This window comes from Alexandromys fortis, unplaced genomic scaffold (genome assembly GCF_014885135.2).
Source record: "Alexandromys fortis isolate MF-2015 unplaced genomic scaffold, M_Fortis_MF-2015_v1.1 scaffold_32, whole genome shotgun sequence".
In the NCBI taxonomy this organism is placed as follows: domain Eukaryota; kingdom Metazoa; phylum Chordata; class Mammalia; order Rodentia; family Cricetidae; genus Alexandromys; species Alexandromys fortis.
Window position 1 is genome coordinate 6,116,908 of NW_026067938.1, and position 26,052 is coordinate 6,142,959.

The following is a 26,052-nucleotide window of genomic DNA, read 5'->3' on the forward strand; positions in this document are numbered from 1 at the left end:
TCGGCCCTCACTTATCTGCACGCCTTTGTGTTAAGTCACAAGCATAAGCCATAAATAGCTGTTGGGCTCTGAGAATTTGGAGGGATTTTCTTCTTTCTGTTTTTTGTTTCTTTGCTGAAATTAACTTTTTAGGCTGTAGGGAAGAGAAGCAGCGGGGCCTTTGGGTCCAAGTCAACATGGTTGCTCCCGTTTCACTACGTCTCCCCACGTCTGTCGTCTGGGACGGAACACACAAGTTTTCATTCCGACAAATGAACCGAGAGAAGCTAGAGAGCAAGAAAAAAAAAAAAAACTCCTGCTGGAAATATTTTTCCCCTTTTTAAGCTTGAAGTTTTTGAGTAAAGAGATGAGGACTGAGATTGGCTACGACGTAAAAATAGTCAAAGCCCACAGTGTTCTGGAGGTCCAACCAGAACATCCGGGAACTCCAGCTTCCTAAAGTCCTCAGAGTTCAGAAGGCTCCTGGGAACATTTAAGCCAGAGTAGAATCGCCCTGGAGGTGGCATTTGGCGACTGACTTAGCCTGTGGCTCTGCTAATAAACAGGACCGCAGATTGTTATTACTTTCTTTAGGAAGGAGAAAGAAATTATGGTTTCCACGTGGAAACAGCAACACAGCTTACCCACAAACGAATACCTCAAAGCACTGGACTGACTGTATTGGGCACACACTGGAAATCAATATTTTTCCTCCACACATAGCTACATAATGTTTGCCATCATGATCTCCTTATAGATAAACTTCCTTTCATTCTTCAGATTTGAGAAGCACGCCTCTAGTATAGACCAAAAGAAAAAGGTTAGCAAATTTATTTAAAAAAAAAAAAAAGTGAGCAGAACAATTAAGTTACATAACAGAGACGTTTTGTCATCGGTGACAAAGGACATGACTAGGCCCCGCTGGTGGCTTACACTTGAGGCTGTGCAGTTCCGTTTTCCAGATACGAACCGTGGTCTTGCAATCCTGCCACTTCATAGTGGCCCGAGGAGGGGGCAGCCGGGCTCCAGCAGGCTGCACAGTGGAGCAGGCACCCTCCCAGCACCAGGCAGAAGCCAGCAAACCAGCCAAGGAAAAGGGCCTCCCCAAACTCCCACCTGGGCACAATTTCAGGCAGGGTCTCATCCCAGAACTCCTGAACCGTCACGTGGGCCACCCAGGAGACAGGAACCAGGACCAGCACGCCCGAAGTCCAGAGCAGGAGCCCTCCCAAGTTGAGCAGCCGCCTCTTCAGACCCTTCTGGCTCTCTCCGAGCCTCCAGCAGTCCAGGCCACAGCCAGAGCCCAGCAGCCCCAGCAGCCCCAGCCCATTCGACAGAGACATCAGGATCCTGGAGATCTGGAGTTCAGCTGGCAAGGCCAGGAAGGAGTCAAAGTCCTTGCATTGCCTCCCCACTTCCTCCTGGATGACGCAGGCTTTCCAGAGCCCCATGGTCCAGTTTTCCATCTCGTTCAGGTCCAGGTTGAGGTTCTTCCAGTGGGGCAGATACGTTGTAATAATGGCCAGGACCCATCCTAGCAGTGAGAGCGAAAGCCCTGCAGATTGCATGGCCGTTCTGAAGATGAAAGCCATTGGGGCAGATGGTGCAGCTCGGCCACTCTATAGAATCTGCTGCCCTCGGCGGTTGACAGTGGTGTGACGGTCTTGATCCTATGCCACCCGGAATATAAGCTTTGGTCATTCACTCCCTGGGCGCTCTGAAATACGTTTTTGTTCCTCTTGAATATAGTGTTTCATGTAAAGGGTAGAGGAATCTGTTAAAAACTATGAGTTAGGCTTTCTGATAAGGATTTGATCTGCTACTTTCCAATTTGCTTGGTAAAATTCTATCCCCAACGCTTGACGGGTATAAGTCTGAAGACGAACAAAGAGGCCTCTATGACCCCTCACCCTAACGTACAACAGAAATCTTTGTGCTTCGGTATGGATTAATTAGATTTTAAGTGGTGATAAAAGGTCAGCTCTTTCTGCAACAGGCCCTCATTGTAACGGCTGCATCTGAGATTTCAGGGATGCAGCAAAACAAGGACCTTGTAAAGAAAGGTAGACTGTTTCCCTATAATCTATTCTCCTCAGCATTCCTCAACCTACACAGGCCCGTGTTCCTGAGTGTCACAGCGATTCCCTCAGGACTTGGCAGGAAGATTTCCTCAGATTCCTTTGAAAGTCAGAGCCTGGTTCACCACCTTAATTAAAATGAAAAGGACCTGGGTTGATGCCCAGAGAAACTCAGTGAGGGATGGGGCATTATGGGAAACTCCAGCTCTTCTTTACTCTTTGGTCCATCCTCGTCCATTAGGCACTGGGTGAAGCCTGGTGTCTCCTGGTGCTGATGTCGCCCAGAGCTGAACATCCCTTCCTCTTTCAGGTGCAAAGGCAGGGGAGCAAAAGTCTGCTCTGAGAATAGCCACGATGGGGCTGACCTTTGAGGCTTTATCTCGTTGTTTTGCTTCAGGCCACACCTTGCGAGCATACCTCAGGCAAGCATGACCCCTCAAAGAACACTGGGTCCCAGGCCAGCACAAAAGGCCGCGTGCCCCAGATTCCCGGCGCTGTTGCATGTCTGGCAGGGCCCAGCCCCTCTCTCAGAGCTGCCGCCTGAGTGAGTGTAACTCAGAGAAGGAAGACCACTGTGCTTCGTGGAGCATAAAGCAAGGCCAGTTCAGGACCAGAGAAAGCCATTCATGACACGGACACGGGCTCCGAAATCCAGGAGCCTTAGAATTTGAGGGAATGCTATTTTTTTTTTCTTTTTTTGCATTCAGCTGATTTTTTTTTTTTTATGGCTGTCAGAGTGAAGGTGTAGCTCAAGGGCAGAGTCCTTGACTAAGAGCAGAGGGCCCTGGGTTCCATTTCCAGCACTTCAAAATTAGGTTTGCCAACATGTGACTTTTTTTTTTCTTTCCTCAATGCTAGGCTCAGTCCCAGGGCAAAACATGCACTAGGCAAGCACGCTACCATTAAGCTAGCCCAAGCACTAGTTACCGTCCGTGTGCAGATTTTCAGAATCCCTTGGACTAGGTCAATGTCCTCAGTGTGATGAAGCGAGCCCTGAGTTTGGACATAGAGACACATGATCCAGAAGAGGCTGGCACGGGGCCTCGGGCCTGTCAGGAGATGGGTAAGATGGAGCTCAAACTTCTTTGCGGAGCCTGGCAGGTTGGTGGCGGTCCTAGCAGCAGCCACTGATGGGGAGAACACGGATATCACATGGAAACATCCTTTCTAAAAGTGTAATGAGTACAGGCCGTTTGTGAGACAGTGAGTTCTCTGTCCCAGATGGGTTTAAACCAAGGATGCCCTGCCTCAGGAAGGCTCCGCTAGGAGGTCAGCTGGACCGGTTTGGTCTCTTTGCACCTTCCACACTCACTTCTTACAGCTTTGAAAGCAGTGTTGTTTGATGAGTGTGGTCTGGCCTAGAATTAAGTCCCTAAAAGGCAACCAAGAAGAGTCGTGCAATCCCACCATGGCCCTGTGGGGTCCTCATTTGAGCGGGAAAAGATCCTTGTCAAACAACTAAATCAGGGGCCAGAGAAAAACGTAGAGCTTTGAAGAAGGTCACGTGGCTCAGTGGGTAAAGGCCACTGCTCCCAAGTCTGAGGACCTGAGTTCTCTCCCAGGTCCCACAGGGTGGAAGGAGAGAACCAACTCCTGGAAGTCATCCCCTGTTCTCCACAAGTACACAGTGGTGTGTACACACATGCACACACATTTAATAAATATGCAGCGGTGTGTCCACTCCACACACGTGCACACACATGTAAATAAATACATTTTTATTGCCTCACATTTATTTTATCTTATTTTTATGCATATGGATATTTTGCCTACGTGTGCATCTGTGCACCACATACGTGAGGCCAGAAGAAGGTGTTGGATCCCTGGGAACTGGAGTTACAGATGGTTGTGAGCCACCATGAGGGTGTTGGGAGATCAAACCTGGTCCTGGGTCCTCTAGAAGAACAGCCACTGAACCTTCTCTCCAGGTCCAAAAAAATCAATGAAATAAAATAAAAATTAAGAGCTGGGGGCTTAAAGGCAGATACCTGAACCACAAGGCAGAAAAGTCTGCCCCGGAAAGCAGCCAGCAAGTGGACGGGAACCCCAGATACAGATCTAGGAGGCCCTCACCTCTAGAGTATGGATGGAGGAGACACTCAGGCAGAGGACAGTTGTTTTTACCCACTCACTATTCTGTGTGTGTTCATTCTGTCTCGGGGGAGAGACAGACAGAGACAGAGAATGACAGAGACAGAGAGACAGACCCAGAAACAGAAGGACAGACCCAGAGAGAGACAGAGAGACAGACCCAGAGACTCAGGAGAAGCAGAGGTCTTGAAGTCAGGCTCGCACTGAAAGAGAACCTGAGCCTGCATCCCAGTAGACCAGGGCCTGTCGCAGATTTAGCACGAAGAATCGCACATCAGGACAAAGCATTTGGTCCAGGGCACAGATAAACACGCTGTAGCAAACCATCCCAACACATTCCTGTTTCAGACAATCATCTCCGTGTGTTTTGTGATTCTGCCATTTGCGTGACACTTGAAGACACAAAGGCGCTGAAAGAGGCTGGGCGTGGTGGTGCACACCTTTGATCCCATGGCTTGCTAGACAGATCCAGGCTGAGTTCAGTGAGTCCCAGGACAGCCCGGTCTAGGCAATGAATTCCAGATCAGTCAAGGCTATATAACATCTCAAAAAAAAAGAAAATTGAAAGATTGTGTTGCTCATGCCTGACATATGTCGGTATGTTAAAATATGAGAAAATGCCAGGGGCAAGTTTGAGAGAGGGAGGGAGCATTTGGTGGAACAGCCTGCAATCCCAGCACCGCTAAGGCAGAAGGAGGAGGAGCCAGTCTGTGTCCACATAGTAAGTGCCTGGCAAAAAACAAAAAGAGAAAAAATTATTTTGACTTAGGACTTAGTTCTAATCTCTTGGCCCATTACTCTGGGGCCTACAGTGAAGCAGCCCCTTGTAGTGAGAGCAGCCGGAACTCAGAAGAGCAAGGATGCCCTGGGAACGAGAGGCTGCAGTGGGCAGCGAAGTGTTTAATACCAAGCGCCAGGATTTCAATACAAAGATAATAAAGATAATGAAGGACCTGGGAAGGTTATAAGCAAGCGCATGGCGTGATCACATCTGCATTTTAGAAACCAACTGGTGGATCCCAGAGCCCTTCTTTGTATCACCTGAGATCCAAAAGCCACACCCAAACTGTCTCCAGACAAACAGTGGCCAGGCTGATGCTCAAAGAGCCCGGGGACCGTGGGCAGGACCGGCTCTGTGCTCTCGTTCCTCCAGCCGGCAGCAGAGGTCCTCCTGCAGGAACAGGGACACTGGGAGAGCAAAACTACAGAGCCATGGGGCTGAAGCACAAGACAGCTTCAGAGAGGTCAAAAGGAAGATGAGGCCTGCTGTTGTCAGAATAATCCTTTAAAAATGAAATCCCTCCATGGTGGATGAAATGTCTCAGCGAGTAAAGGCACGTGCCATGAAGCCTGAGAACCTGAGTTTGATCCTCAGAACCCATATGGGAGAAGGAGAGATTGGCTCCTTCAAGTTGTTCTCTGGCCTCTACATACATGCTGTGGTGTGTTCCCACACATATACATACATGTAGAGACAGACAAGCAGACAGATGATAGATAAGTAGGTAAATAAACCGATGATAGATAGATAGATAGACAGACAGATGATAGGTAAGTAAACAAACAGATTATAGATAGGTAGACAGATGATAGGTAGGTAAAAATAGATTATAGATAGATAGATAGATAGATAGATTGATTGATTGATAGACAGATGATAAGTCGGTAAATAAACAGATTATAGATAGGTAGGTAAAAATAGATTATAGATAGATAGATAGACAGATAGATGAATAGATCGATAAGATGAGAGTGATAGATACATGCATACATACATACACACACATACATAGGTTGGTAGATGATAGGTGATAGGTAGGTAGGTAGAGAAATAGATTATAGGTAAGTAAGTTGATAGACAGGCAGATGGACAGATATAAAAATGAAAAACAATTAAAATAATCCATGCAGCTCTAGAGACCAAGCCTACCATTCCATGCTGTGTGCTCCAGTACTGGGCCAGGATACAGGTCCAATGTGAGTCACAAGATAAAGCCTCTGTCACAGTTGGAGACCTAGCAATAAGGATGTCCACAGGGGAGCCAGCTATGGGAAAGGCCATTCCGCCTCTGCGGCCAGCACCTTGGGTCTGCCCTTTCTCCCAGTCACTTTGACATGTCAGAGAAGACAAAGGAATTCTTCCTGCCAAACACAACTCCATTTGATTAAAGAAACCTGTAGTTCCAGAGACGGAAGCAGAACACCTGATCCCAGACATTCCAGGCCAGCCTAGTCCAGACAGCAATACCCTGTCAACAAAAAGGAAAAGGAAAAGAAAAATATTTGTTTTTAATATATTCTAATCCTAGTAAACAGCAATTATCGCCTCATTCAAAGGGTCTAGTCTCCTTGGTACCCTCCACCCTTCAGTACCCTCGCCTTGTGTTTTATCAAAATGTCTATGTAGTGGATGGATTTGATGGCTCCCAGGGATGCTGTGCCCGATGACACCAGCTGCAGTGGGGTAGGAAACACTGCTGAGGCCTCTTGGGTTGCATACAAGAACATCCTATTTCAGGACTGGTGGGCATGGACATTCTTGCAGTCTAGGAAAAAGACTAGAAAGTGAAGGAACACTGGAGTGTTCATAGGTGTCTTTTTTTTTTCCTTTTTCTTTTTTGGGTTTTTGAGACAGGGTTTCTCCGTAGCTTTTTGTTAATGTCCTGGAACTAGCTCTTGTAGACCAGGCTGGCCTCGAACTCACAGAGATCCGCCTGCCTCTGCCTCCCGAGTGCTGGGATTAAAGGCGTGTGCCACCACCGTCCAGATGTCTTTGAAAGGTTTTGCAATTTAGAAAACTAAATTGTCTGCAGCATGCAAGGTGAAAAAATAAATGTGGGGAAAAAGATAGTCTGGTGGGTTGAACTCCCTTCTGTCATTCACTGCTATGGGTAGCGGTGGAGAAGCTCTTTTGTTCACCAGACATTGCCCAGAGACCTCTAGTACCAGTTGTCTAGAGCACAGAAGGGCCAAGACACTTAGAGATGGTGTCAGAGGTGTGTCCTGACCTTTGAAGCCCAAGCATGAATTCTTGGAACGCAAAGGTGACCTGGGACGTCCCTCATGTCATTGTTAGAATGTCATCCCTCCCAAGGAGCTTATTCCAAGTGCTGTTCATGTCTAGCCTTAATCTTTTACATCATTGGTCACTGTCGCAATAGCCTCTCCATTTTGTCTTAAAGCTTGTTTGCTGCCTATTGGCGCTTATTTTCTATGGTGATTTCTTGGACCAGAGTCTGAACCCCAAGTGTGTCCTCCAGCAACCGACACTGACATTGTGAGAAGCATCTCCTGACTTTGTAGAAGTAAAGTTAGTAACTGCGATGGAAAGGGGGCTTAGGAGGATTATGGGAATTGTCCTAACTTGGAACACAGTCTCCACCTACTCCACAAATAGAAGTGAAAAGACCTCCTGATTGGGATTAACTGGGTTCTTTATCTTGAAAATCCTTTCTAAATATTAACCTACACTCTCAGTTCTCTGGCTAAGCTCATTTCCAGTTAACAGACGGAGAAGTCCTCACAACCCAGGGTGGAGAAACAGCCGTTGGCACCTACTGTCATTGAGGTGGGTGTCTAGCCACTCACGGGATCCCAGAGGCAGCAGTGAGCTATGGCCTCAGGACTTGGATGGCTGGCTCTTTTCACTCTCTCTCAAGGTGTGGGCTCAGCAGGAGTCCACGGCCCCATTGAAGCCCCGAACCACATAGTTGTCTGTCCTCTTCTCCAAGTCGGAGGCCAAATTCCACACCAATATCAGCCAAGCACATGTTGCATACTGGAAAACATGCTGGGAGTACTGGTGGAGGGCTTGGGGGATGGGAACACAGGGTTTGGACAGCACAAACAAGAACCAAAGGCAAGGTCATGGTGGCGCCCAGCCTGGAGCCACTGCAGAGAACCTACATGTCTTCCGTATCTATTCTGATTTACCATCAGCCTTAGGATCTTAGAGTAGTAGAGATTCCTCAGCCAGAATTGAACACTAAGGGCTTCTGGGAATTAAAGGTAGATTCTGAATTTGCACCATTTCCCACGCCAAGTGCACACTGGGTCCCTAAATGCACCTGACTCACACACGTCCCAGGAGTACCCATTCCATAGTCAGTGATGAAAATGCTAACACCTAGCATTATGTGGCCCCCACTCAATTCTGACTTTTCCCTTTAGCCAAAGAGACCTGCAATAGGAAACCTCCAGTGTCACCAGCCAGCCATCCAACACGTGTTTCTGTGCACCTATGAGGTACACTGCGTGCTCAGGAGAAGAGTGCATGTGTGCGCATGAACATATATGGTAACATGCATGCATGTGAGGGCCAGAGCATGATCACTCTCCTTTCACTTTGTGAGACGGGGTCTCTTACTGAACCTAGTTCATCCACTCAGGCCAACGGGCCAGGAGTTGCAGGGATCTGCCTGCCTCTGCATCCTCTCCACCACCACCCCAGCTTTTTACATTGGTTCTAGGGCTCTGAAATTGGGTCCTCACGCTTGCGTGGCAAACACTTCATTGACTGAGCTGATGTAGGTGGGTCTTCTTTCTATGTGTTGCTTTCATTGGTTAATTAATAAAGAAACTGCTTGGCCTGATAAGTCAGAACATTGGTGGGTGGAGTAGACAGAACAGAATGCTGGAAAGAATTCTCCGAGATGGACGTAGGCTAGAATCTTTCCCAGTAAACCGCCACCTCGTGCTGCTACACACATGAATAGAAATGGGTTAATCGAGATATGAGAGCTAGCCAGTAAGAAGCTAGAGCTAATGGGCCAAAGCAGTGTTTAAATGAATACAGTTTCCGTGTAATTATTTCGGGTAAAGCTAGCCGGTGGCCGGGAGCCAGGCAGGGAAGCAGCATGCAGCTCATACTACACTGAGCCACCTCCCCAGCCCCTTCAACAAGTGTTACCTGAGTTGCCATAGGCAAGGCGCTGGGCATAAGGAGGTAAACAGATCTTTTACATCTCTGCTGTGTGTCACCTGGAAATAGGATCAGTTTGGGGGGAAATACATATTTGATGGCTAATGGAGGCCATCTATGGGAAAGAATTTAAATGAACCCCCACGTCTGTCCTACTCGACTGTAACCCCCAGGATGACACAGCCTAGAGTCACCCGAGAACCTCTTTTCTGAAGGAGTCCTTAGATCAGATGGGCCTGAGCCTAGTGGGGGATTGTCTTGATTGTTGATTGATGTTATAGGGCCCAGCCCACTGTGGGTGGCGCCATTCCCTGGGCTGGTGGCCCTAGAATATGTGGGAAAACTAGCTAAGCAGGAGCCTGCAAGGAAGAACAGCAAGCAGCATCCCTCCGTAGCGGTTGTGTGTTTGCCTTTTGTTTTTAATGTGTGTGTGCTTGTGTGAGTTTAAGTGCCCTGCAGGAGTATAGGATCCCAAGGAGCAGAAAAGGGCATCCAGTCCTCTAGAACTGGAGTTTCAGGTGGAGAGGAGCCATCATATGGTGCTGGGACTTGAACCTGGGTCCTCTGAAAGAACAATTAGTGCTCTTAACCAGTCAGCCATCTTTCCAGCCTCATCCTCCATGGTTTCTGCTTCCAGTTTCTGCTTGATCTTGCCCTGATCTTTCTCGATGGCAGACTGTAACCTGGAACTGTAAGGCAAATAAACCCGTTTCTCCTCTAAGTTGCTTTCGGTCAAAATGTTTTTATCACAGCACTAGAAAGGAAGCTATGACCAGTACCCACGTTGGGTTCCTCAGACCCAGCACCCTAGCCTGTCGAGCATTGATAGGCACTCTTGGAGGCAGAGGAGGAGAAACGCTGTTTTAATTGCTCCTTGACTCACCAAGCCTCAGAGATCCTGGGGCACGCAGGAGGAATTCGGATTACATGCCCTTCAGACCTCTCTACAGACTTCAGGAGGAAATCCTCTGAAGCAGCACACCGCTCCGGTGCCAACCAGGGGCTCTGGCAGATGCGCAGTTCCGCAGTTCGGCAGTTAACGCACAAAGCCAAGCAGAGCAACGGAGCCGCGTGCAGGGGGGGTTAGGGGTGGGAGGGGAGCACGGGTCTCCCAGCCGTCCAGGTTCACTTGCGGCTGCACGAACACCTGTGTCCGCAGACACAGCGCTCTTTGTTCTCGCCGTGGGTGGCTCCGTGTCTGTTTCCTGAAGACAGGTCACTAAGGAACGTTGAAGTCGCTCTTCCATTTCACTGCGGAAGAAAATCAGGCGCTGCGGGGTGTTTTCTGTGGTAGCCGTCTCCTTCAAAAACGCGCTGCGTGTGACACACCTGCTTCCCATTTATTCAGAAACCGCATTCCAGAGCAACAGACTCTGCCAGCTATGGGGTGGGGTTGGGGGTCATTAGGGCTCAAACCCACCAGCCACCACAGAGCCCAAAAGAACACTAGTCCATCCAGGCCTGTGTTAGCTACTTTTCCCACCGCTGTGATCGAACACCCCAAAAAGATCAAGTTGGAAGAAGGAAGGTTTACTTACTCTGGCTTGCAGTTTGAAAGGACATGGCCCACTATGATCAAGGCAGGGTAGTGCTGAGGCAGGGGACCAGTGAGTGAGTGAGGCAGCTTGATTACGTCTCAGTGGACTAGGTAGCGAAGAGCTCAGGCAGGAACCCAACCAAGATATGACTTACGAGTCCTGCATCTATGGCCCTATGTCTGCCAGCTAGACCCCGTGTGCAAAGGGAATCCCAGCTTCACAAAACAGCACCCCCAGCTGGGGACCCAGTATTAAAAACCCATGAAACTGTGGTGAAAGACATCTCGCATTCAAAACATTACCTCTAAAAATTCACCTTAATATTTGCATTTAAATGGTACTCTTCAGAAGGATTACAAAGATTTGCACAAAACCCTCCAAGCAGAACAGACTCTTTATCTATCACAAGCCGATGTAAGGATAACGTAAGAAGATGGGCTCAAGAAACAGAAAGACCCGGGTTCAAAGCTTAACTCTGCCACTTACAAGTATGCAACCTTGGACGGCTTAGCATCCTGTCTCCTGATCTATGATAGATAGTAGAACATCAGGATTCCCAAGGTGACTGAGGACACTGGTGGCACTGTGTGGAATCCCACGACGCACAATGGCCTGTGGACAAATGAGCCTGCTCTTTTTCCCCCCATTGCTTGTCTTCCCCACCCACCTACAGAGAAGTGAAGCTTCAATCTTCTGTGGATGAGTTCTTTCTTACTGTGCATGACCTGAACCAGACGCCCTTGTCCAAAGTCTTTACAGCTTGAGTCTTCTAAAATTGGGGGTTGTGCCATGGAAAGGGCTTGGCAGGCAAGCTCAACTGGACAGCCTGCCTGTGAAACCCATTGTTTCTCCCCGGCATAGCTGAATGGCTCTGTCTCCCACACGCCTCTCTCCATACCATCCCATGTTGCTGACTTTCTGGCCTATAGCTAAGAGGAACGCAGGCTCTGGGTTCCTGCAGCTGCAGGCCCGCCAGCTCGGCTACAGCTGTGGCTCAGAGGCAGGATGCAGAAGCAATGCTTTTTGGCAGGTTTACCCAGCCCCTGTTGTGGGAGGAGAAAGGCTGAGGGTCTTTCCAGCACCCAGATTTCTGACAGCATGTGCAGGAAGGAAAACTTCACTTTTAAGAGGAGACAAATTCAAGAAAGATACTACTAACATGGGCTGGGGAGATGGCTCAGAGGTTAAGAGCACTGACTGCTCTTCCAGAGGTCCTGAGTTCAATTCCCAGCAACCATATGGTAGCTCACAGCCATCTATAATGAGATCTGGTGCCCTCTTCTGGCCTGCAGGCATGGAGGCTGAACACTGTGTACATAATAAATAAATAAATCTTTAAAAAAAAAAAAGATACTACTAACATGAAATATTTTATACCCGTTTGTGACTGTTTTCATGCGCCCTCCCATCCATCCATCCATCCATCCATCCATCTACCTACCTATTCGTCCATCTACCTACCTATCTAGCCATCCCTCCCTAACTCCCTCCCTTTCTCTCTCTCTCTTTATTCTATTTATTTATTTGGGGGGGGTGTTTCAAGACAGGGTCTCACTACGTATCTCTGACTTTCCTGAAACTCATTATGTAGACCAGGCAGGCTTTGAACTCACAGAGATCTGCCTGCCTCTGCCTCCCGAGTGCAGGGATCAAAGGTGTGCATCCCAACACCCAGCTAACATTGACCTTTTCTGATCATTGACTCGTGGTGTCTGCTTTACACAACATGTCTGCCTTGTGCATGAAACTCAGACAGAAAACCCTTGGTCCTTTTCTCTGAGCTGTAGGCCAGCGTGATGCAGGAGAGGCAGCTAGCCTCCTTTCTGCTGCATGCGGTACTCAGCGAGAACAGACAAGATTTGTACTGCAGAAGGTCATCTCCTCTGTCTCTGCTGGACTGGCATTCACTGCAAAAGTGAACGAGCAGCCGCCTGGTTACTAGTGAGCTAGAAGACATTCACGACCACTCCTGGGCAGACAAGAGCCCCCACTCACGCTTTTCCACGGTAGAGTCCAGCCCAGAGGAATAGCAGCTTTGCTGAGCTGTATCCATGTACCATGTAGTTCATCTATTTAAGGTGTGAAATGTATTGACTTTCACATTTTTCAGCTGAGCTATCACCCCCATAGTCAACTTCAGGGCGCCTGTATGGCCCTGAAAAGAAAGTCCCCAGCCTCAGCCACTGTCTGTGCAACCACCCCTCTGTCTCCATGAATTCACCTATGCTGGTTGTCACGTCCCAGGATCATATGTGTTTGACGTCTTCCATTTAGTATCACGTTTTCAAATTTAATCCCTGTGGGGCAGGCACCTCACTCATTTTGTTATCTATTATCCTATTATAGAGAAGTGTTGGCGGAAGCCGCTTGCTCATTCCCGGCTGCCCAGACCACGAAATAATCACTCAGAAACTATATTATTTATAATACTGCTTGGCCAATAGCTTTAAGCATATTGCTAGCTAGCTCTTATACCTTGAATTAACCCATTTCTATTAATCTGTGTATCACCACGTGGCTGTGGCTTACCAGCAAGGTTTGCATCTGTCCCTGGCTGCAGCTACATGGTGTCTCCCTGACTCTGCCTACTCTCTCTATATATATCTCTTCCAGCCTGGCTACATTCTGTTAAGCTGTTGGCCTAAAGCAGCTTCTTTATTAACCAATAAAAGCAACACATATACAGAAGGACTTCCCACACCATAGGGACATTCATGGCTTGACAGACATACTGGTCCGTTCTTCTTCTTGGCTACCCTAGATATTGCTATTGCACTATTCTTTGTTGTTCTTTCTTACTCCAGCTTCGGCTGTTGCTAACCTCACCTAGGCCTGTGCTTTAACACTCTGAAGCCCTGGCTGGCTGGTGTCGAACTAGTGATATAGTGATATAGTGATATAAACTCACAAAGGTTTGCCTGCCTCGCTGCCTCTGCCTCCCAAGTAGTAGGGTTAAAAGCATGTGCCGCTACGTCCATCTAGCCTTGTTCTTCTGATCTTAGCACCACTGGGTAGGTCAGTTCATTTCTGCCCACTCTTAAGTCTTCTACTATGGGAAGACAAGGCTGCTGGACCCCAACTCAAGGGTCTCAGGATTTCCTCCTTTCTCTCCTTCCTTCCTCTCTTCTCCCAACTCTCTCTGTTTCTCTCTCTCTCTCTCTCTCTCTCTCTCTCTCTCTCTCTCTCTCTCTCTGTGTGTGTGTGTGTGTGTGTGTTTCCTCCTCCATACCCCACCCTGTCTAACATAACCCAAACCGCCATCTTTCATTTACGTTCTACAGCTCCCTTCCCTACCCCATTTGCACTCTGCAATCTCAGGAGTGGAAAGGCACCTCCAGGCCTTGTGTTCTGGTCCTGACATGGTTTCTCTGAAGCTTCATGGGTTGAAAACTGGATCTCTAAAGCGGTGCTGTTGGGAAATGGGTCCTAGTGAGAGATCTGTAGGTCACTGGGGCCTTTTCTCAGAAGAGATGGTGGGACTCACAAGTGTTTCTTCTCTGGGTCACAGTGTAACTCCTTGTTCTAGCGTCTGCTGTTGACTTTCTTACCACAAAATGCTGCCGCCCAGGAGGCCCTTGCCATGCAACCAGGCTGTGTGATTAGAACTTCAAACTGCCCAACACAAGCTAAATCAGCCTCTTTCTCCCTCATGAGTAGCCTGCGTCTAGTACAGTGGGAGAAAAAAGCCGATCGACACAGCGCTGTCCCTCCTTGAACAAACCAAACACTGCGACATTTCTTCACTGAATCCTGCTTCCCACATCCTGATGTGAGCCAGGTCTCTGGTCACACCTCACCATACTCAAATAGTACCTTCCCATCCTGGTTGACATACACAGTCATGTTGTAACCCCACAGCCTCAGATCATCACAAAAATCTACTCTGAGGCTGACACCCAGAGGAGGAAGTGGGCGAGAAGGAAGGGTGGGAAGAACAGAGACTGGCTGCAGATTAGGTGATCTATCTCCTCTTGAAGTTTTACAAAATGATGTTGGTCCCTGTCTGGGTTTACATTGACTTTATGCAAATGACCCTCTTCCTCACGAGAACCCTTGGGCCACGTCTTCTTTGAGCTGAAAGTTCAGTCTGAACATTGGAGAGAAAGGATTGGGGTATAAGGGTTCCCCCTGTCGCAGGATTATGCCAGGATTCGCGTGCCAGGGTGGTGACTTCACATGCCGTAATGGCACTGGTGGCAGGTCCGTCCGTCTGTGGAGAGAGATCTGAAGATGAGAACACCATCCTGAACCACACAGGTCCTGGCATCTTGTCCACGGCAAATGCTGGACCAAACAAAAGTGGTTCCCAGGTCTCCTCTCTGCGCCACCAAGACTAAGTGACTGGATGGCAAACATGTGGTCTTGGGAAGATGAAAGAAGGCATGAGTATCATGGACGCCATGGAGCCTTCTGGTCCAGGATGGCAAGACCAGCAAGATCACCATTACCGACTGTGGACAACTCTAATTCTTTTGGGCTATAGATATCTTTACCCACCAGATCATTCCTTCTGTAGCTCAGGAGAAGATTCCCGTCCCATCTGCTCACAGTACCCTATAATCTCTGCTATCACTGAAGATTTTGGGGTTCCATATTTTCCTCATTTCCTTCCAAGTCTAGACAGATTGCAGAATTAAGTTATGGTTATGAATAAAAACTAAATAAGGGGAAAAAATGTAAGAATTTAGACTTGGAGTTGGGCATGATGGTGCACACCTTTAATTCCAGCACTTGGGAGGCAGAGACAGGCAGGTCCTCGAGTTTGAGATCTACAGAGCTAGGTCCAGGACAGCCAGGGCCATACAGAAAAACCGTGTCTTGGGAGAGAGTGGGGGAGGGAGCGAGAGAGAGTTTAGAAGCAAACTTCACTCAACATGAAGCTCAAGGACCTCTTTTGGAGTTTAAGAGGAAAAAATAGCACAGGTTAGATTGCCAGTCCCAGCAGTTATCAGATGGAGAGAAAGTGACCCTTTTTAAGTCAGGCACAGACTAAAAATAGACAGATTATTAAGGAAGAAGAAACGAGAGATGGCTTAGTGGTTTAAGAGCATTTACTGCTCTTCCAGAAGCAGCTATATGGCAGCTCACAACCAGCTGTAACTCCAGTTCGAGGGGTATCTGACGCCTGCTTCCAGGATGGAAGGCACCCACAGGGTGCCATAGACATACATACAGGCAAAATGCCCATAAACCTAAAATAAAATAGGTTTTTGTAAACGAGGAAAAGCACTCTCAAGAATGACAGTGGTATAGGGAGAGCCCAAAAGCACTCGGCCATGTGGTATATGATCTTGTCTAGTTCTCTCTCTATTTCTCTCTCTCCCTCTCCATCTCCCCCTCCCCTCTGTTTTGCATGGACTGTGTTCTGCACACGCTCTGTTTCTTGGATGACAATAAGATCGGTAAGGGCTTCCTGCCTTCGTCTGCAAACAGGCTGCTTTTACAGGTTAATCTTGAGGTAGCTCTTTCATGCCCACTCTCCCGTCACATTCTGGGATGTTTCATGAATCAAGAGCTACTGATCTTTGCAGTGTCTGAAACCCTAGGGACCCGCCATTACACACCAACTCCCCCAGCAACACGGGCCGGAAGAGGAAGGCCCAGCTACTAGGGGAATGACCTCAGAGGAGTAGCACTGGAAACAGAGTAAACAGGTGTGAACCATGCCGAACCAGAACAGCTACGGAACCATAAGAAGAGCTACGGAACCATAAGCAGTGGCTCCGGTTCCCACGGACACCTTGTCTTAATAAAAGGCCTCCCCTGTTTGAAACATCTTTCGTCATCAACACACGCCACAATAAGTGCAGCCTTTCTTTTTTTTTTTTTATGGAATTTATGTAAAGGGGGATTTATCCATTTCAAATCACTCGCAATGCTTCAGACAGAAAGGAGACGAATGGTTTTATACCTCTGAAGCACTACCCTAAGTCTTGGGCTGTCTGTCACATCCCCTGCCCTGATGATGTCCGGTACCTCCTACAAAATCGCAGGGACACAGTGAAATTACCCAAGGACACAAGTGTTCCCTGAGGCGAGACAGTCCCGAGTGTCCCCCCCCTTCCAGTCCCCTCCCCCCCGCAAGCTAGGGACTGTGTTTCGTTGCTATTTGATTTCATGCCTATACAGATTGAGGCCACCGAACAATCTAAAATGCAGGTGAACTGCTCATGAGTATGTCTCAATATTACATTTCTTGTCTTAAAGGAAAGTCTAAAATTGTGCCTGTTTCAGGTCCCACAAACAAACCCGACTTGGGTCTCCAGCCAAAGTGGGGGAAAAAAACAAAAAACAAAGATAAATGAGGAGGGGACGCATTTTTTTCTACCAACGAAACAAAACAAAATAGGAAAATATGTATTTATATTTATAAATTCCAAATGCAGTCCTATACATTTAAAGGCGTGTCTGGGTGGATGGTTCTCACTTCAGGCATTCCTGTCATCTGCCTGACCCCTGAGAGCACCTAAGTCTGAAGTCTGAACATCAGAAACTGTGGGTTTGAGTCGGAGGCCCGCGGTGGAAAAGAACAGCTAGGAGCTTGTGCGAGCCTACAGCCACTGCGAGGTTACGCAGAGTCCCGAGTAAACTGGAGACCAGGGATGAATACGTTGCAGAGCAGAGCAGCCGCCCGGCATCACACAGCATCAGGCTGGTAGTTAGTCATGTAACCAGCTTCTTCCTTCGGGGAGCGATAAAAAATGATCTATGTTCGCCTTAATCATACTGCTTCACTTTCAAAGACATAAATACACATTCAGCCACTAATCTCGCAACATCAGGCCAGGCCTGTGCTTAGGATGGGCCCTCCAGGTGCAGCATGCCCTCTGGCTTTTGTAAAATGGCCGCATGTGTGCCCCGCTTACTTACTCGGGGCTTCACCCCAACCCCTTGGCGTCCGTTTTTGAGATGATGGGCAGGAAAACTCCATTCCAACGCTCCCTCCCCTGGGAGTTGCCTCAGTCTAAACTCCACCTCCAAGAAAGCCCGCCAAACAGTGACCCCTCCCCAGGGAGGGTCAAGACCACTCCCACAGGCTGTTTAAACTGCCCCCCAGAAAACAAACACGTGGTCTCCCCTTTTTCCTCTCCAGTGGTCGGTCCGTCCCGTCCCCCNGCCGCCGCCGGGTTTTCTCGGGGCCACCCAGGAGTGCTGGTACCCATTACACCTGTGTGTCTTTTAATTCGATCTGGTTTGGTCTGGTTGGGATTATTTGCGTTGGCAGAGAGGTTTGTTGGCCAGGAAATACTTAACACCGCTCCTGTCTCTTGTCCTCCTGAGCTAAAGGTGGAAGACAGATGATGGCGTTCCATTCCAGCAACCCAGGAGCAGAGTGTGCCAACATTTAATACATTTATGTATCCACACAGGCGCGCGCTCGTGTGTGTGTGTGCTGTGTGTGTCACTGTGTGTATATGCTTGTACGAATGGGTGCCTACAGAAGCTTTAAGAGGGCGTGGGATTCCATGGAGCTGGACTTACAGACAGCTGCCTAACATGGGTACCAGTGACTGAACTCCGGTCCTGTGAAAGAACAGCAAGTGCTTCTAAGCCCTGCGCCATTTCTCCAGTCCCATTTGTGATTTTTCTTACGATTGCTTCACCAACACCTGATAGGAGAGCAGTTTCAAGTGATTGTTCTAGTTCCTCTTATGCCATCAAATGAATCTTCTTCAAAATAGCTCTACCCTAATTGTCGTCAGAGAACCTGCATCCAGGAACTGATGGAAGCAGAAGCAGCGATCCACAGCTAAGCCCTGGACTGAGCTCCGGGAGTCGCGTCGAAGAGAGGGAGGAGGGGTCATATGAGCAAGGAGTATCAAGATCATGACCAGGAAGCCCACAGAGACAGCTCACCTGAGCTAGTGGGAGCCTGCACGGGACTGACTTTGGCCCTCTGCACGTGGGCGACAGTTGTGTAGCTTGGTCTGTTCGTTGGCCCCCTAGTGGTGGGGCCAGGACCTATCCCTGACACATGAGCTGGTTCTTTGGAACCTATTCCCTTTGGTGGGATGCCTTCCCCAGCCCTGATGCAAGGGGGAGGAGCTTGGTCCTGCCTCTTGACGTGCCAAGCTTTGTTGACTCCCGTGGGAGGGCTTAGCCCTCCTGAATGGAGACTAAGAAGGAATGGGGGGGGGGGGGGGGGGGGGGGAAGGGGGGGGGGGGGGGGGGGGGGGGGGGGGGGGGGGGGGGGGGGGGGCGGGGTAAATGAGAGGTGGGAGAGGGAACAGGAAGAGAAGCTGTGGTTGGTATGTAAAATAAACAAAAACAAGAATCACTTTTTAGTTCTATTCCTGTGTGATCAGTGAATGTGATATTTAACGGAACTACACTCTGCCAAGGATGCATGGGATATGTAGACGCAGAAGCAAGCAGCCCTGTTCTGGATGGGTGCATGCCATTACTCCAGAGCGAGGAGCCCCTGGGTGACCCCCACACTGGTCAGAACTGGAGTATCAGAAAGCCACCAAGTGAGTGATCAGAAACCCTGACTTGGACAAGGCAATGAAAAGCCACATTCTAAGGATCAAAAAGCCTAACGTTAATTCGCCTCTTCCCTAAGGAGGGGACTTCAGGAAGTCCTTCCCTTCTTCCGGCCCTCTCACCTGTGTCACCACCCAAGGGACAGAAGAGAGCCCTATGACTGCTTCCTACTTCACTGAGTAAACAGATGCAACAGGAAGTGGCTCCCAGGGCCACGCCTCCCCTTCATGCACACCTCAGGCTACTGTCCCGTCAATACACAGTGTGTTGCTATGGTGAAACAAATAACAACTCTGCCCAGAAAGCTACTTCAGATGCTTTACATACGGCAGTTCAAAAAAATAAGAATATAAATACAAAATAACTTCTCATTTGTGTATGTGTGGTGTCCAATATCAAATCCTCGCACATACCAGGAGGGCACTTTGCCACTCTGCCCCAACCCTGAGATAACTTAAATGTCTTCTTCTAAGGGGCATGAAATCCTCGCATCCAGGAGATGACTTCAACAACTCAGACATGACCACATATGTAAAATAATCCCAGGGAGGGGAGGACCCTTCTGATGGGATGTGGACCATTGCAGGCTGACTTGTAGAAGAATCAAACCAAGGATTGCAAAATCCCGCCTTCTGCTCTGCTCAACCCGTTTCTATCCCTGCTCTCAAGGTGGTCCAGAGTTCAGAGCCTTCATGTCGGTGTTCTTTTGTCCAGTGAGCAAGGTGCCCAGCTTCTCCCAGCCTGAAGCAATGCGGGACAGGGCTCTGACTTGTTCATTCATTCCTTTAATGTATGTGAGTGTTGTGTCTACATTATCTGTGCACCGCGTGCATGGACCTCTCTGACAGAGGTCAAGAAGGCGGTACTGGGTCCCCTGGAACTATAGACCAGCCTGAGCCATCATGTTGATGCTGGGAATCGAACCCAAGTCCTGAGAAAGGACAATCACTGCCCTCAAACGTTAAGGTGTTTCTCCTGTTCCAGGGTCATGCCTCTTGATCCTCATGCAGCCCAAAGTTAGGATAATTCCTTCACCAGTCTTGAAGGTGAGAGGAAAGAAAGGCGCAAACTTTTAATAAGTCTAGGTCCTCTGCACGGTAGTTGGTAACCTGAAGAGATTCTGACAAATTTTGAAGTGACGCCACACAGAGCAGATCTCATCTGAATTAGAAGTTGTCTGGCTGTCCAGACTATCTGCTGAGGTTGACCTCTGCCAGGAGCAGCTAAGGACTTCCGCCCAACCCCAGGGTCTTCCAGTGTCAGCGCCAACTCTGCAAGATGCACACATTAGCACAGCAAAAGCTTGCCCCTCCGGTGTGGCTGAAGGCCAAGTGTCTGTCAAAGTATTCGGATACCTGTAGGCACGAGATTCTCAAGCCCTCGCTTTTTGGCTGGAGCCAACAAATACAATTAAATCAGTTTTGTCAAAGTCAAGATGAAGCCTTTTCCTTTATTGGGAAGGCACAAAAGCAGGTGGTTGCTGGCTCCACGGAGAACAGGCAAATTGCTCTGGGTTTTCAAAACGAAGCATAAACGTCTGCTTTCCTTCACATCGTTAGGAAGGGAACCTGTGTCAAATTGCAACATACATAATTTTATGATTTAGCCACACTCAAAGACTACTGTGTTCACTTTTCGTCTATCTACGTGAGCAAATTCTCATTTTTTCACATGGATGGTAGCACTAATCGTAAACTATTATCAGGTTTTTACATTTATTCTTACTTTTACTTTTTTTATTCTTTATTTGCCTTCTGTTATTCGCTTTTCCCTCCTTTTTAAAATTTTTTATTTATATGTGTGTGCGCGCAAATGTGGTATGTGTGTTTGTGTTCACGTGTGTACACATACATGTACAAGAGCCTGTGGACATGTATGGATATGGAAGCCAGGGTGTCTTTCTCAATGCCCCTCCGCTTCTTGGGACAGGGGACAGGGTCTCTCAGTGAACCTGGAGTCCACTTGTTTGATAGATTGGTTAACCACTAAATCCCCAGGGTTGTCTGGTCAACCCCTCCCCAGAGCTGGGATTATGGGCAAATGTCACCGCACTAGGTTTTTCTCTTGGGTGCTGGAGATATGAACTCTGAACCTTACATTAGCATGCCTAGTATTTTACCAACCGAGCCATCTCCCTAGCATCTTGCTATGCAGCCCAGGCTGGCCTGGAGTTTTAGATCCTCCTACCCCAGCCTTCCCTCCAAATGCTAGGATGATAAGTGGAATCCGCCACACCCAGTTCAGCTTTTCCTTCTCACAGTGCGAAACTAATACAGCATCATAATTTTAATTTCTTTTTTATTCTTCAAAAAATTTTTAAATGACCGTCCCCTTTGACATGTGGGAACCACAGACAATAAAATAACAGAAGATTGTCTTATCACAGAGAACACCATTGTGGACATACATGGATATGTGATTTTCCTGTAGGAAAAATGAATAAGAACTCACTGTCTCTTGTTCCATTGTCTTTATATGTCTGTGTTTGCATGAACATCGTATGGCTGTGCCAGAAATCTATCAGGCTGAAGGTTGTAGAGGTGAGAGGACCTTCTTGCTACATCATCCCCTGGCAGAAGGGAAAGGAAACGACAAGAGAGAACCAGAGATCAAACCGCAGCCCCAAGCTCTTTAATCGTCTTCACTGGATCATTTGTGAGGGAGGACAGAGTGCCACGGCTCTTCCTCTCCCAAAGGTTCACATCATGGGGCTGGAGAGGCAGCTCAGCAGCTAGGGGTGCCCACTGCTCTTGCAGAGGACCCAAGTTCAGTTCCCACCACCCATGACTGGCAGCTCACAGCCGCCTGCAGCCTCAGAGCTGGGTAATCTGAGAATTGTGGCCTCCGAGGGCACCTGCACTCACCCACACACATATAGGTAATTAAATTAATAATAACAAAATAATAATATATTTTTTTAAATCTACCTTGCAACACGGTTGTATTAAGGATTGTTCTCAACACATATTTTAGGGACAACACAAGCTCAAAAAATGCCACAGCTCGCTAGAAGTCACCAGGAGCAAGGAGAGGGATGTAAAACAGTGTGTGAGAATTGCCAATACCTTGACTTGGAGCCTTAGAATTAGGGAGGAGTAAATGCTTGTGCTTTGAGCTTCAGCCTTTGTGTGAAGTTGTTATGAGAGACACACAAATCTCACACCCTACCCCCAAGCACTCACCTTCGCCCTCCTCATCCGCCCTCTGACCCCGATAAACACCATTCATAGGGCCCATGCCCCTTTATGAGTATTGTTAGCTCAGAGGCCAGAGGGGATGGGAGGAGCATTTCTTTCCCCTGAGCTCTGATCTGTGATGCCCTTGGGTTCCCCCAAAGGTCTCTGTCTTTGGACCAACTTCTCTTGTTATAAATTTGATGTATCCCCACCCCCCGCACCACCTGCCACCGTAGTTGTGTGTGTGTGTGTGTGTGTGTGTGTGTGTACTCTTTTACTCTTTGGGCTCTTTACTCCTTGACTTTTTTGGGGGCTCCACCACCCGCTTCCAAGTAAATCACACACAGAAGCTTAATCTTAGTTATGAATGCCCGGCCTTGGTTTGGCTTGTTTCTTGCCAGCTTTTCTTAAATTATCCTGACTACCTTTTGCCTCTGGACTTTTTCCTCTTCTTGCTTCTGTGTATCTTACTTTTACTCTGTGACTGGCTGACAGCTGGCTGGCTGGCTGGCTGGCTGGCTGGCTGGCTGGCTGGCTGGCCCCTGTCCTTCTCTTCCCCTTGTTCTCTTGTTGCTCCTCCTTTTCCTCATTTCTCCTTCTACTTATCCTCTCTACCTGCCAGCCCCGCCTATCCTTGCTCCTGCCTCGCTATTGGCCACTCAGCTTTTTATTAGCTCATCAAATGTTTTAGACAGGCAAAGAATCACAGCTTCACAGAGTTAAACAAATGCAGCATAAACAAAAGCAACACAGCTTTACATCATTAAACGAATGTTCCACCGCATAAACAAAAGAAACACACCTTAAAATGATAGTCTACAACACCGCCCACCAGCCAAGTCCCTTTGGTCCAGGAGCAGAAAACAGCTTGACTGATGTTTGGCCGAAGTTTTTGGTTTGTTTTTATATTTCCAGCTGACTGACACGGCATCTTAAATCACTTTTCCCACCACCATGTCAAACCAGTTCAGTTCATTTGCTTGGTGTGTCCCCAACATTGATTCACGACGTACAACTTAATTTAACCACCCTTTTGCTATTGTGTGAGCAAGTGGCTCCAGCTTTTCACTCATAAACCGTGAGCGCCTTTGTCATCGAATCACCTGACCTAGCCATGGTTCTTTAAGGTAAATTTCTAGGAATACTCTTATTTGCACAAACACCCTACAATCCTGATCATTTGTTGAACGTTAATAGTTAGCGGTAGATGGTAATTCTTTAATAGCCTGTAGTAATTTTGGTCAGAGCTCCTGGCACATTGCCACAAGGCTCTCTGCAGAGCTGTATTAACTTAGACAAATCCAGGCAGCAGAGGATGAGACTTCATGGGGTCCAAGGTCCAGGGGTCCCGGACTTTAGAACCAAACGCAAATCCGTTCATTGTAAGAGAGGAGACACGAAATCTCCTTCCTGAGTGTCAAGTAGAGTTTTCTGGAACAGAGAAGCAGCTTAAAGGGAAGAGAGAGAAACAGTGCGACCCTCCTCCGGGGTTATCAGTAGCATGTCTGAAACTCCTTGTAATGGATGTCTTAGGCCAAGGACGGGGTGATTCCAATTAAGGAATTTTAGTAGCAAGAAGAAGGCAGCTGCGGGGCTGACTAAATGAACGGCTATCACTGTCTGCGATTAAAGCAGCAAGCCTTCAAATACAGCATGCATTGTTCAAAAGAACCGATTAAGAACATGCTGGAAACAGGCATCACGGTATATGGGAGGGTTGTTCTAACCGTAGAGTTTGTGATTTCGTCCATGACGTTGACCTCATCGCGAGAGAATTATGATGTTTTCTGGGTCTCGGCCACAATCTCTCTCAATGAGTTCACCTCATCCTGATAAAATAATCAGTTCAGGTTTGCCGTTGCCGTCTATCTGGATGGACTGAGGAAGCACACCAAGTGTGCTAAGATTAATCTCATTAGGAGGTGTTTATGATGAATACAGAGAAACTGGATCGCAGCGAACTAGTCTATAATCTCAGAGTGGGTCTCTACTACCTAAAAAGCACTTATGCCTGACATTAAAATGCTCCTGCTGGAAAAAACAGCACCAGCAATTCTGAGCCCCCCAATGCCAGGTACCTGAAGAGCTGGACAGAGATGCAGATGGTCTGCTCTGAGCTGGACAGTGATGCAGAGGGTCTGCTCTGAGCTAGTGTGCACCCTGAAAGGGCATCTTTCACATCCCAAGGAGGTGGTTTGTTCATTCATAAAATCCAAGTCTGAATGAATAAGAAAATTAGCATGCATTCAAGACCTGAAAGGGAAAGTGTAGAAACTATAGGAAAGAGAAGTTGAACTGAAACTTGCTATTTCCCCCCTCCCGGTGCTTAGGATCAAATCCATGACTTCGTGCCTCCCTATTAGGCAAGCACTCACTGAGCGCTATTCCCAGGGATAAAATTTAAAATTAAAACCTACCATTCCAATGGCTAGTTCCAGCCTCAGAAAGAGTTCACCTTAAGCCTGGAGATATAGACCAGTGGGTGGAGTTCTTGGCTGGCATGTTTGATATCCAGGTACAGTAGTGCACGCCTGTAACCCCAGTATTTGGGAGACAGAGGCTACAAGATTAAAGTTCAAAGTCATCCTCATACATGAAAATTTGAAGCCTGTGAGATTCTGTGTCAGGAAAAAAAGAAAGAGAGAGAGAGAGAGAGAGAGAGAGAGAGAGAGAGAGAGAGAGAGAGAGAGAGAGAGAGAGAGGGAGGGAGGGAGAGAGGGAGGGAGGGAGGACTAAAATCAGCATCAAGAAGAACATCTTCCACCATGTATCTTTCATCTACCTCTCCAATTCCACCCAGGATGCTGTTTAGAGACACAGGCTCAGTGATCTATATGTATGCAAGTGTCAACGTGAACCCCTTTATTCTGGATACTCACTGAAAGAATTACTTTTGTAAAAAGAAAGAAAGGCTAGGAAGATAAAGCATAAGTCTAAAGATCTGAATTTGGATCCCAAGAAACCACATAAAACCCGGACATGGCCATACCCATCTGTAATCCCAGCATTCCCGCAGTGAGATGTGACACAGACACAGGGGACTCCTTGGAAGTTCAAGGGCCAGTGGGGCACACACATTGTCTTGTCTCAAAAACGTGGAAGGTAGGGCTGGAGAGATGGCTCAGTGGTTAAGAGCACTGGCTGCCCTTTCAGAGGTCCTGAGTTCAATTCCCAGCAACGTCATGGTGGCTCACAACCATCTGTAATGAGATCTGGTGCCCTCCTCTGGCATGTGCGCATACATAGAGGCAGAATGCTGTATACATAATAAATAAATAAATAAATAAATAAATAAATAAATAAATGGTTCAACATACGCAAATCTATCAATGTAATCCACCATATAAATAAACTGAAAGAAAAAAACCATATGATCATTTCATTGAATGCTGAAAAAGCATTCGACAAAATTCAACACCCCTTATGATAAAGGTATTGGAGAGACTAGGGATACAAGGGTCATACCTAAATATAATAAAAGCTATTTACAGCAAGGCGACAGCTAACATTAAATTAAACGGAGAAAAACTCAAAGCCATTCCACTAAAATCAGGAACAAGACAAGGATGTCCACTCTCTCCATACCTCTTCAATATAGTACTTGAAGTTCTAGCAATAGCAATAAGACAACATAAGGGGATCAAGGGGATTCGTATTGGAAAGGAAGAAGTTAAGCTTTCGTTATTTGCAGATGATATGATAGTATACATAAGCGACCCCAAAAACTCTACCAAAGAACTCCTACAGCTGATAAACACCTTTAGTAATGTGGCAGGATACAAGAT

At 47.7% G+C, this 26,052-nt stretch overlaps 1 protein-coding gene across 5 annotated transcripts; it reads right to left on the reverse strand.

Annotated features, from left to right (window-relative positions):
- Window positions 1-817: 817 nt before the first annotated feature.
- Window positions 818-10,331, reverse strand: LOC126504751 (claudin-22-like). 5 transcript variants are annotated; one of them, XM_050147224.1, is made up of 2 exons: window positions 9,953-10,331; window positions 818-6,397 (listed from the first exon to the last, which is right to left on the reverse strand). In XM_050147224.1, exon 2 carries the CDS (start codon window positions 1,569-1,571, stop codon window positions 909-911), a length of 663 nt encoding a protein of 220 aa, XP_050003181.1. In that variant the 5' UTR covers window positions 1,572-6,397; window positions 9,953-10,331; the 3' UTR covers window positions 818-908. The 5 variants fall into 5 exon arrangements, with proteins under 5 accessions (XP_050003181.1, XP_050003180.1, XP_050003185.1 ...); XM_050147223.1 differs by having other exon boundaries at window positions 818-9,758; XM_050147228.1 differs by having other exon boundaries at window positions 818-3,184; window positions 6,079-10,331.
- Window positions 10,332-26,052: the final 15,721 nt, after the last annotated feature.

Excerpts from the sequence above, each read along its gene's own strand:
- LOC126504751 (XM_050147224.1), bottom strand. The coding sequence starts at position 1,571 with ATGGCTTTCATCTTCAGAACGGCCATGCAATCTGCAGGGCTTTCGCTC.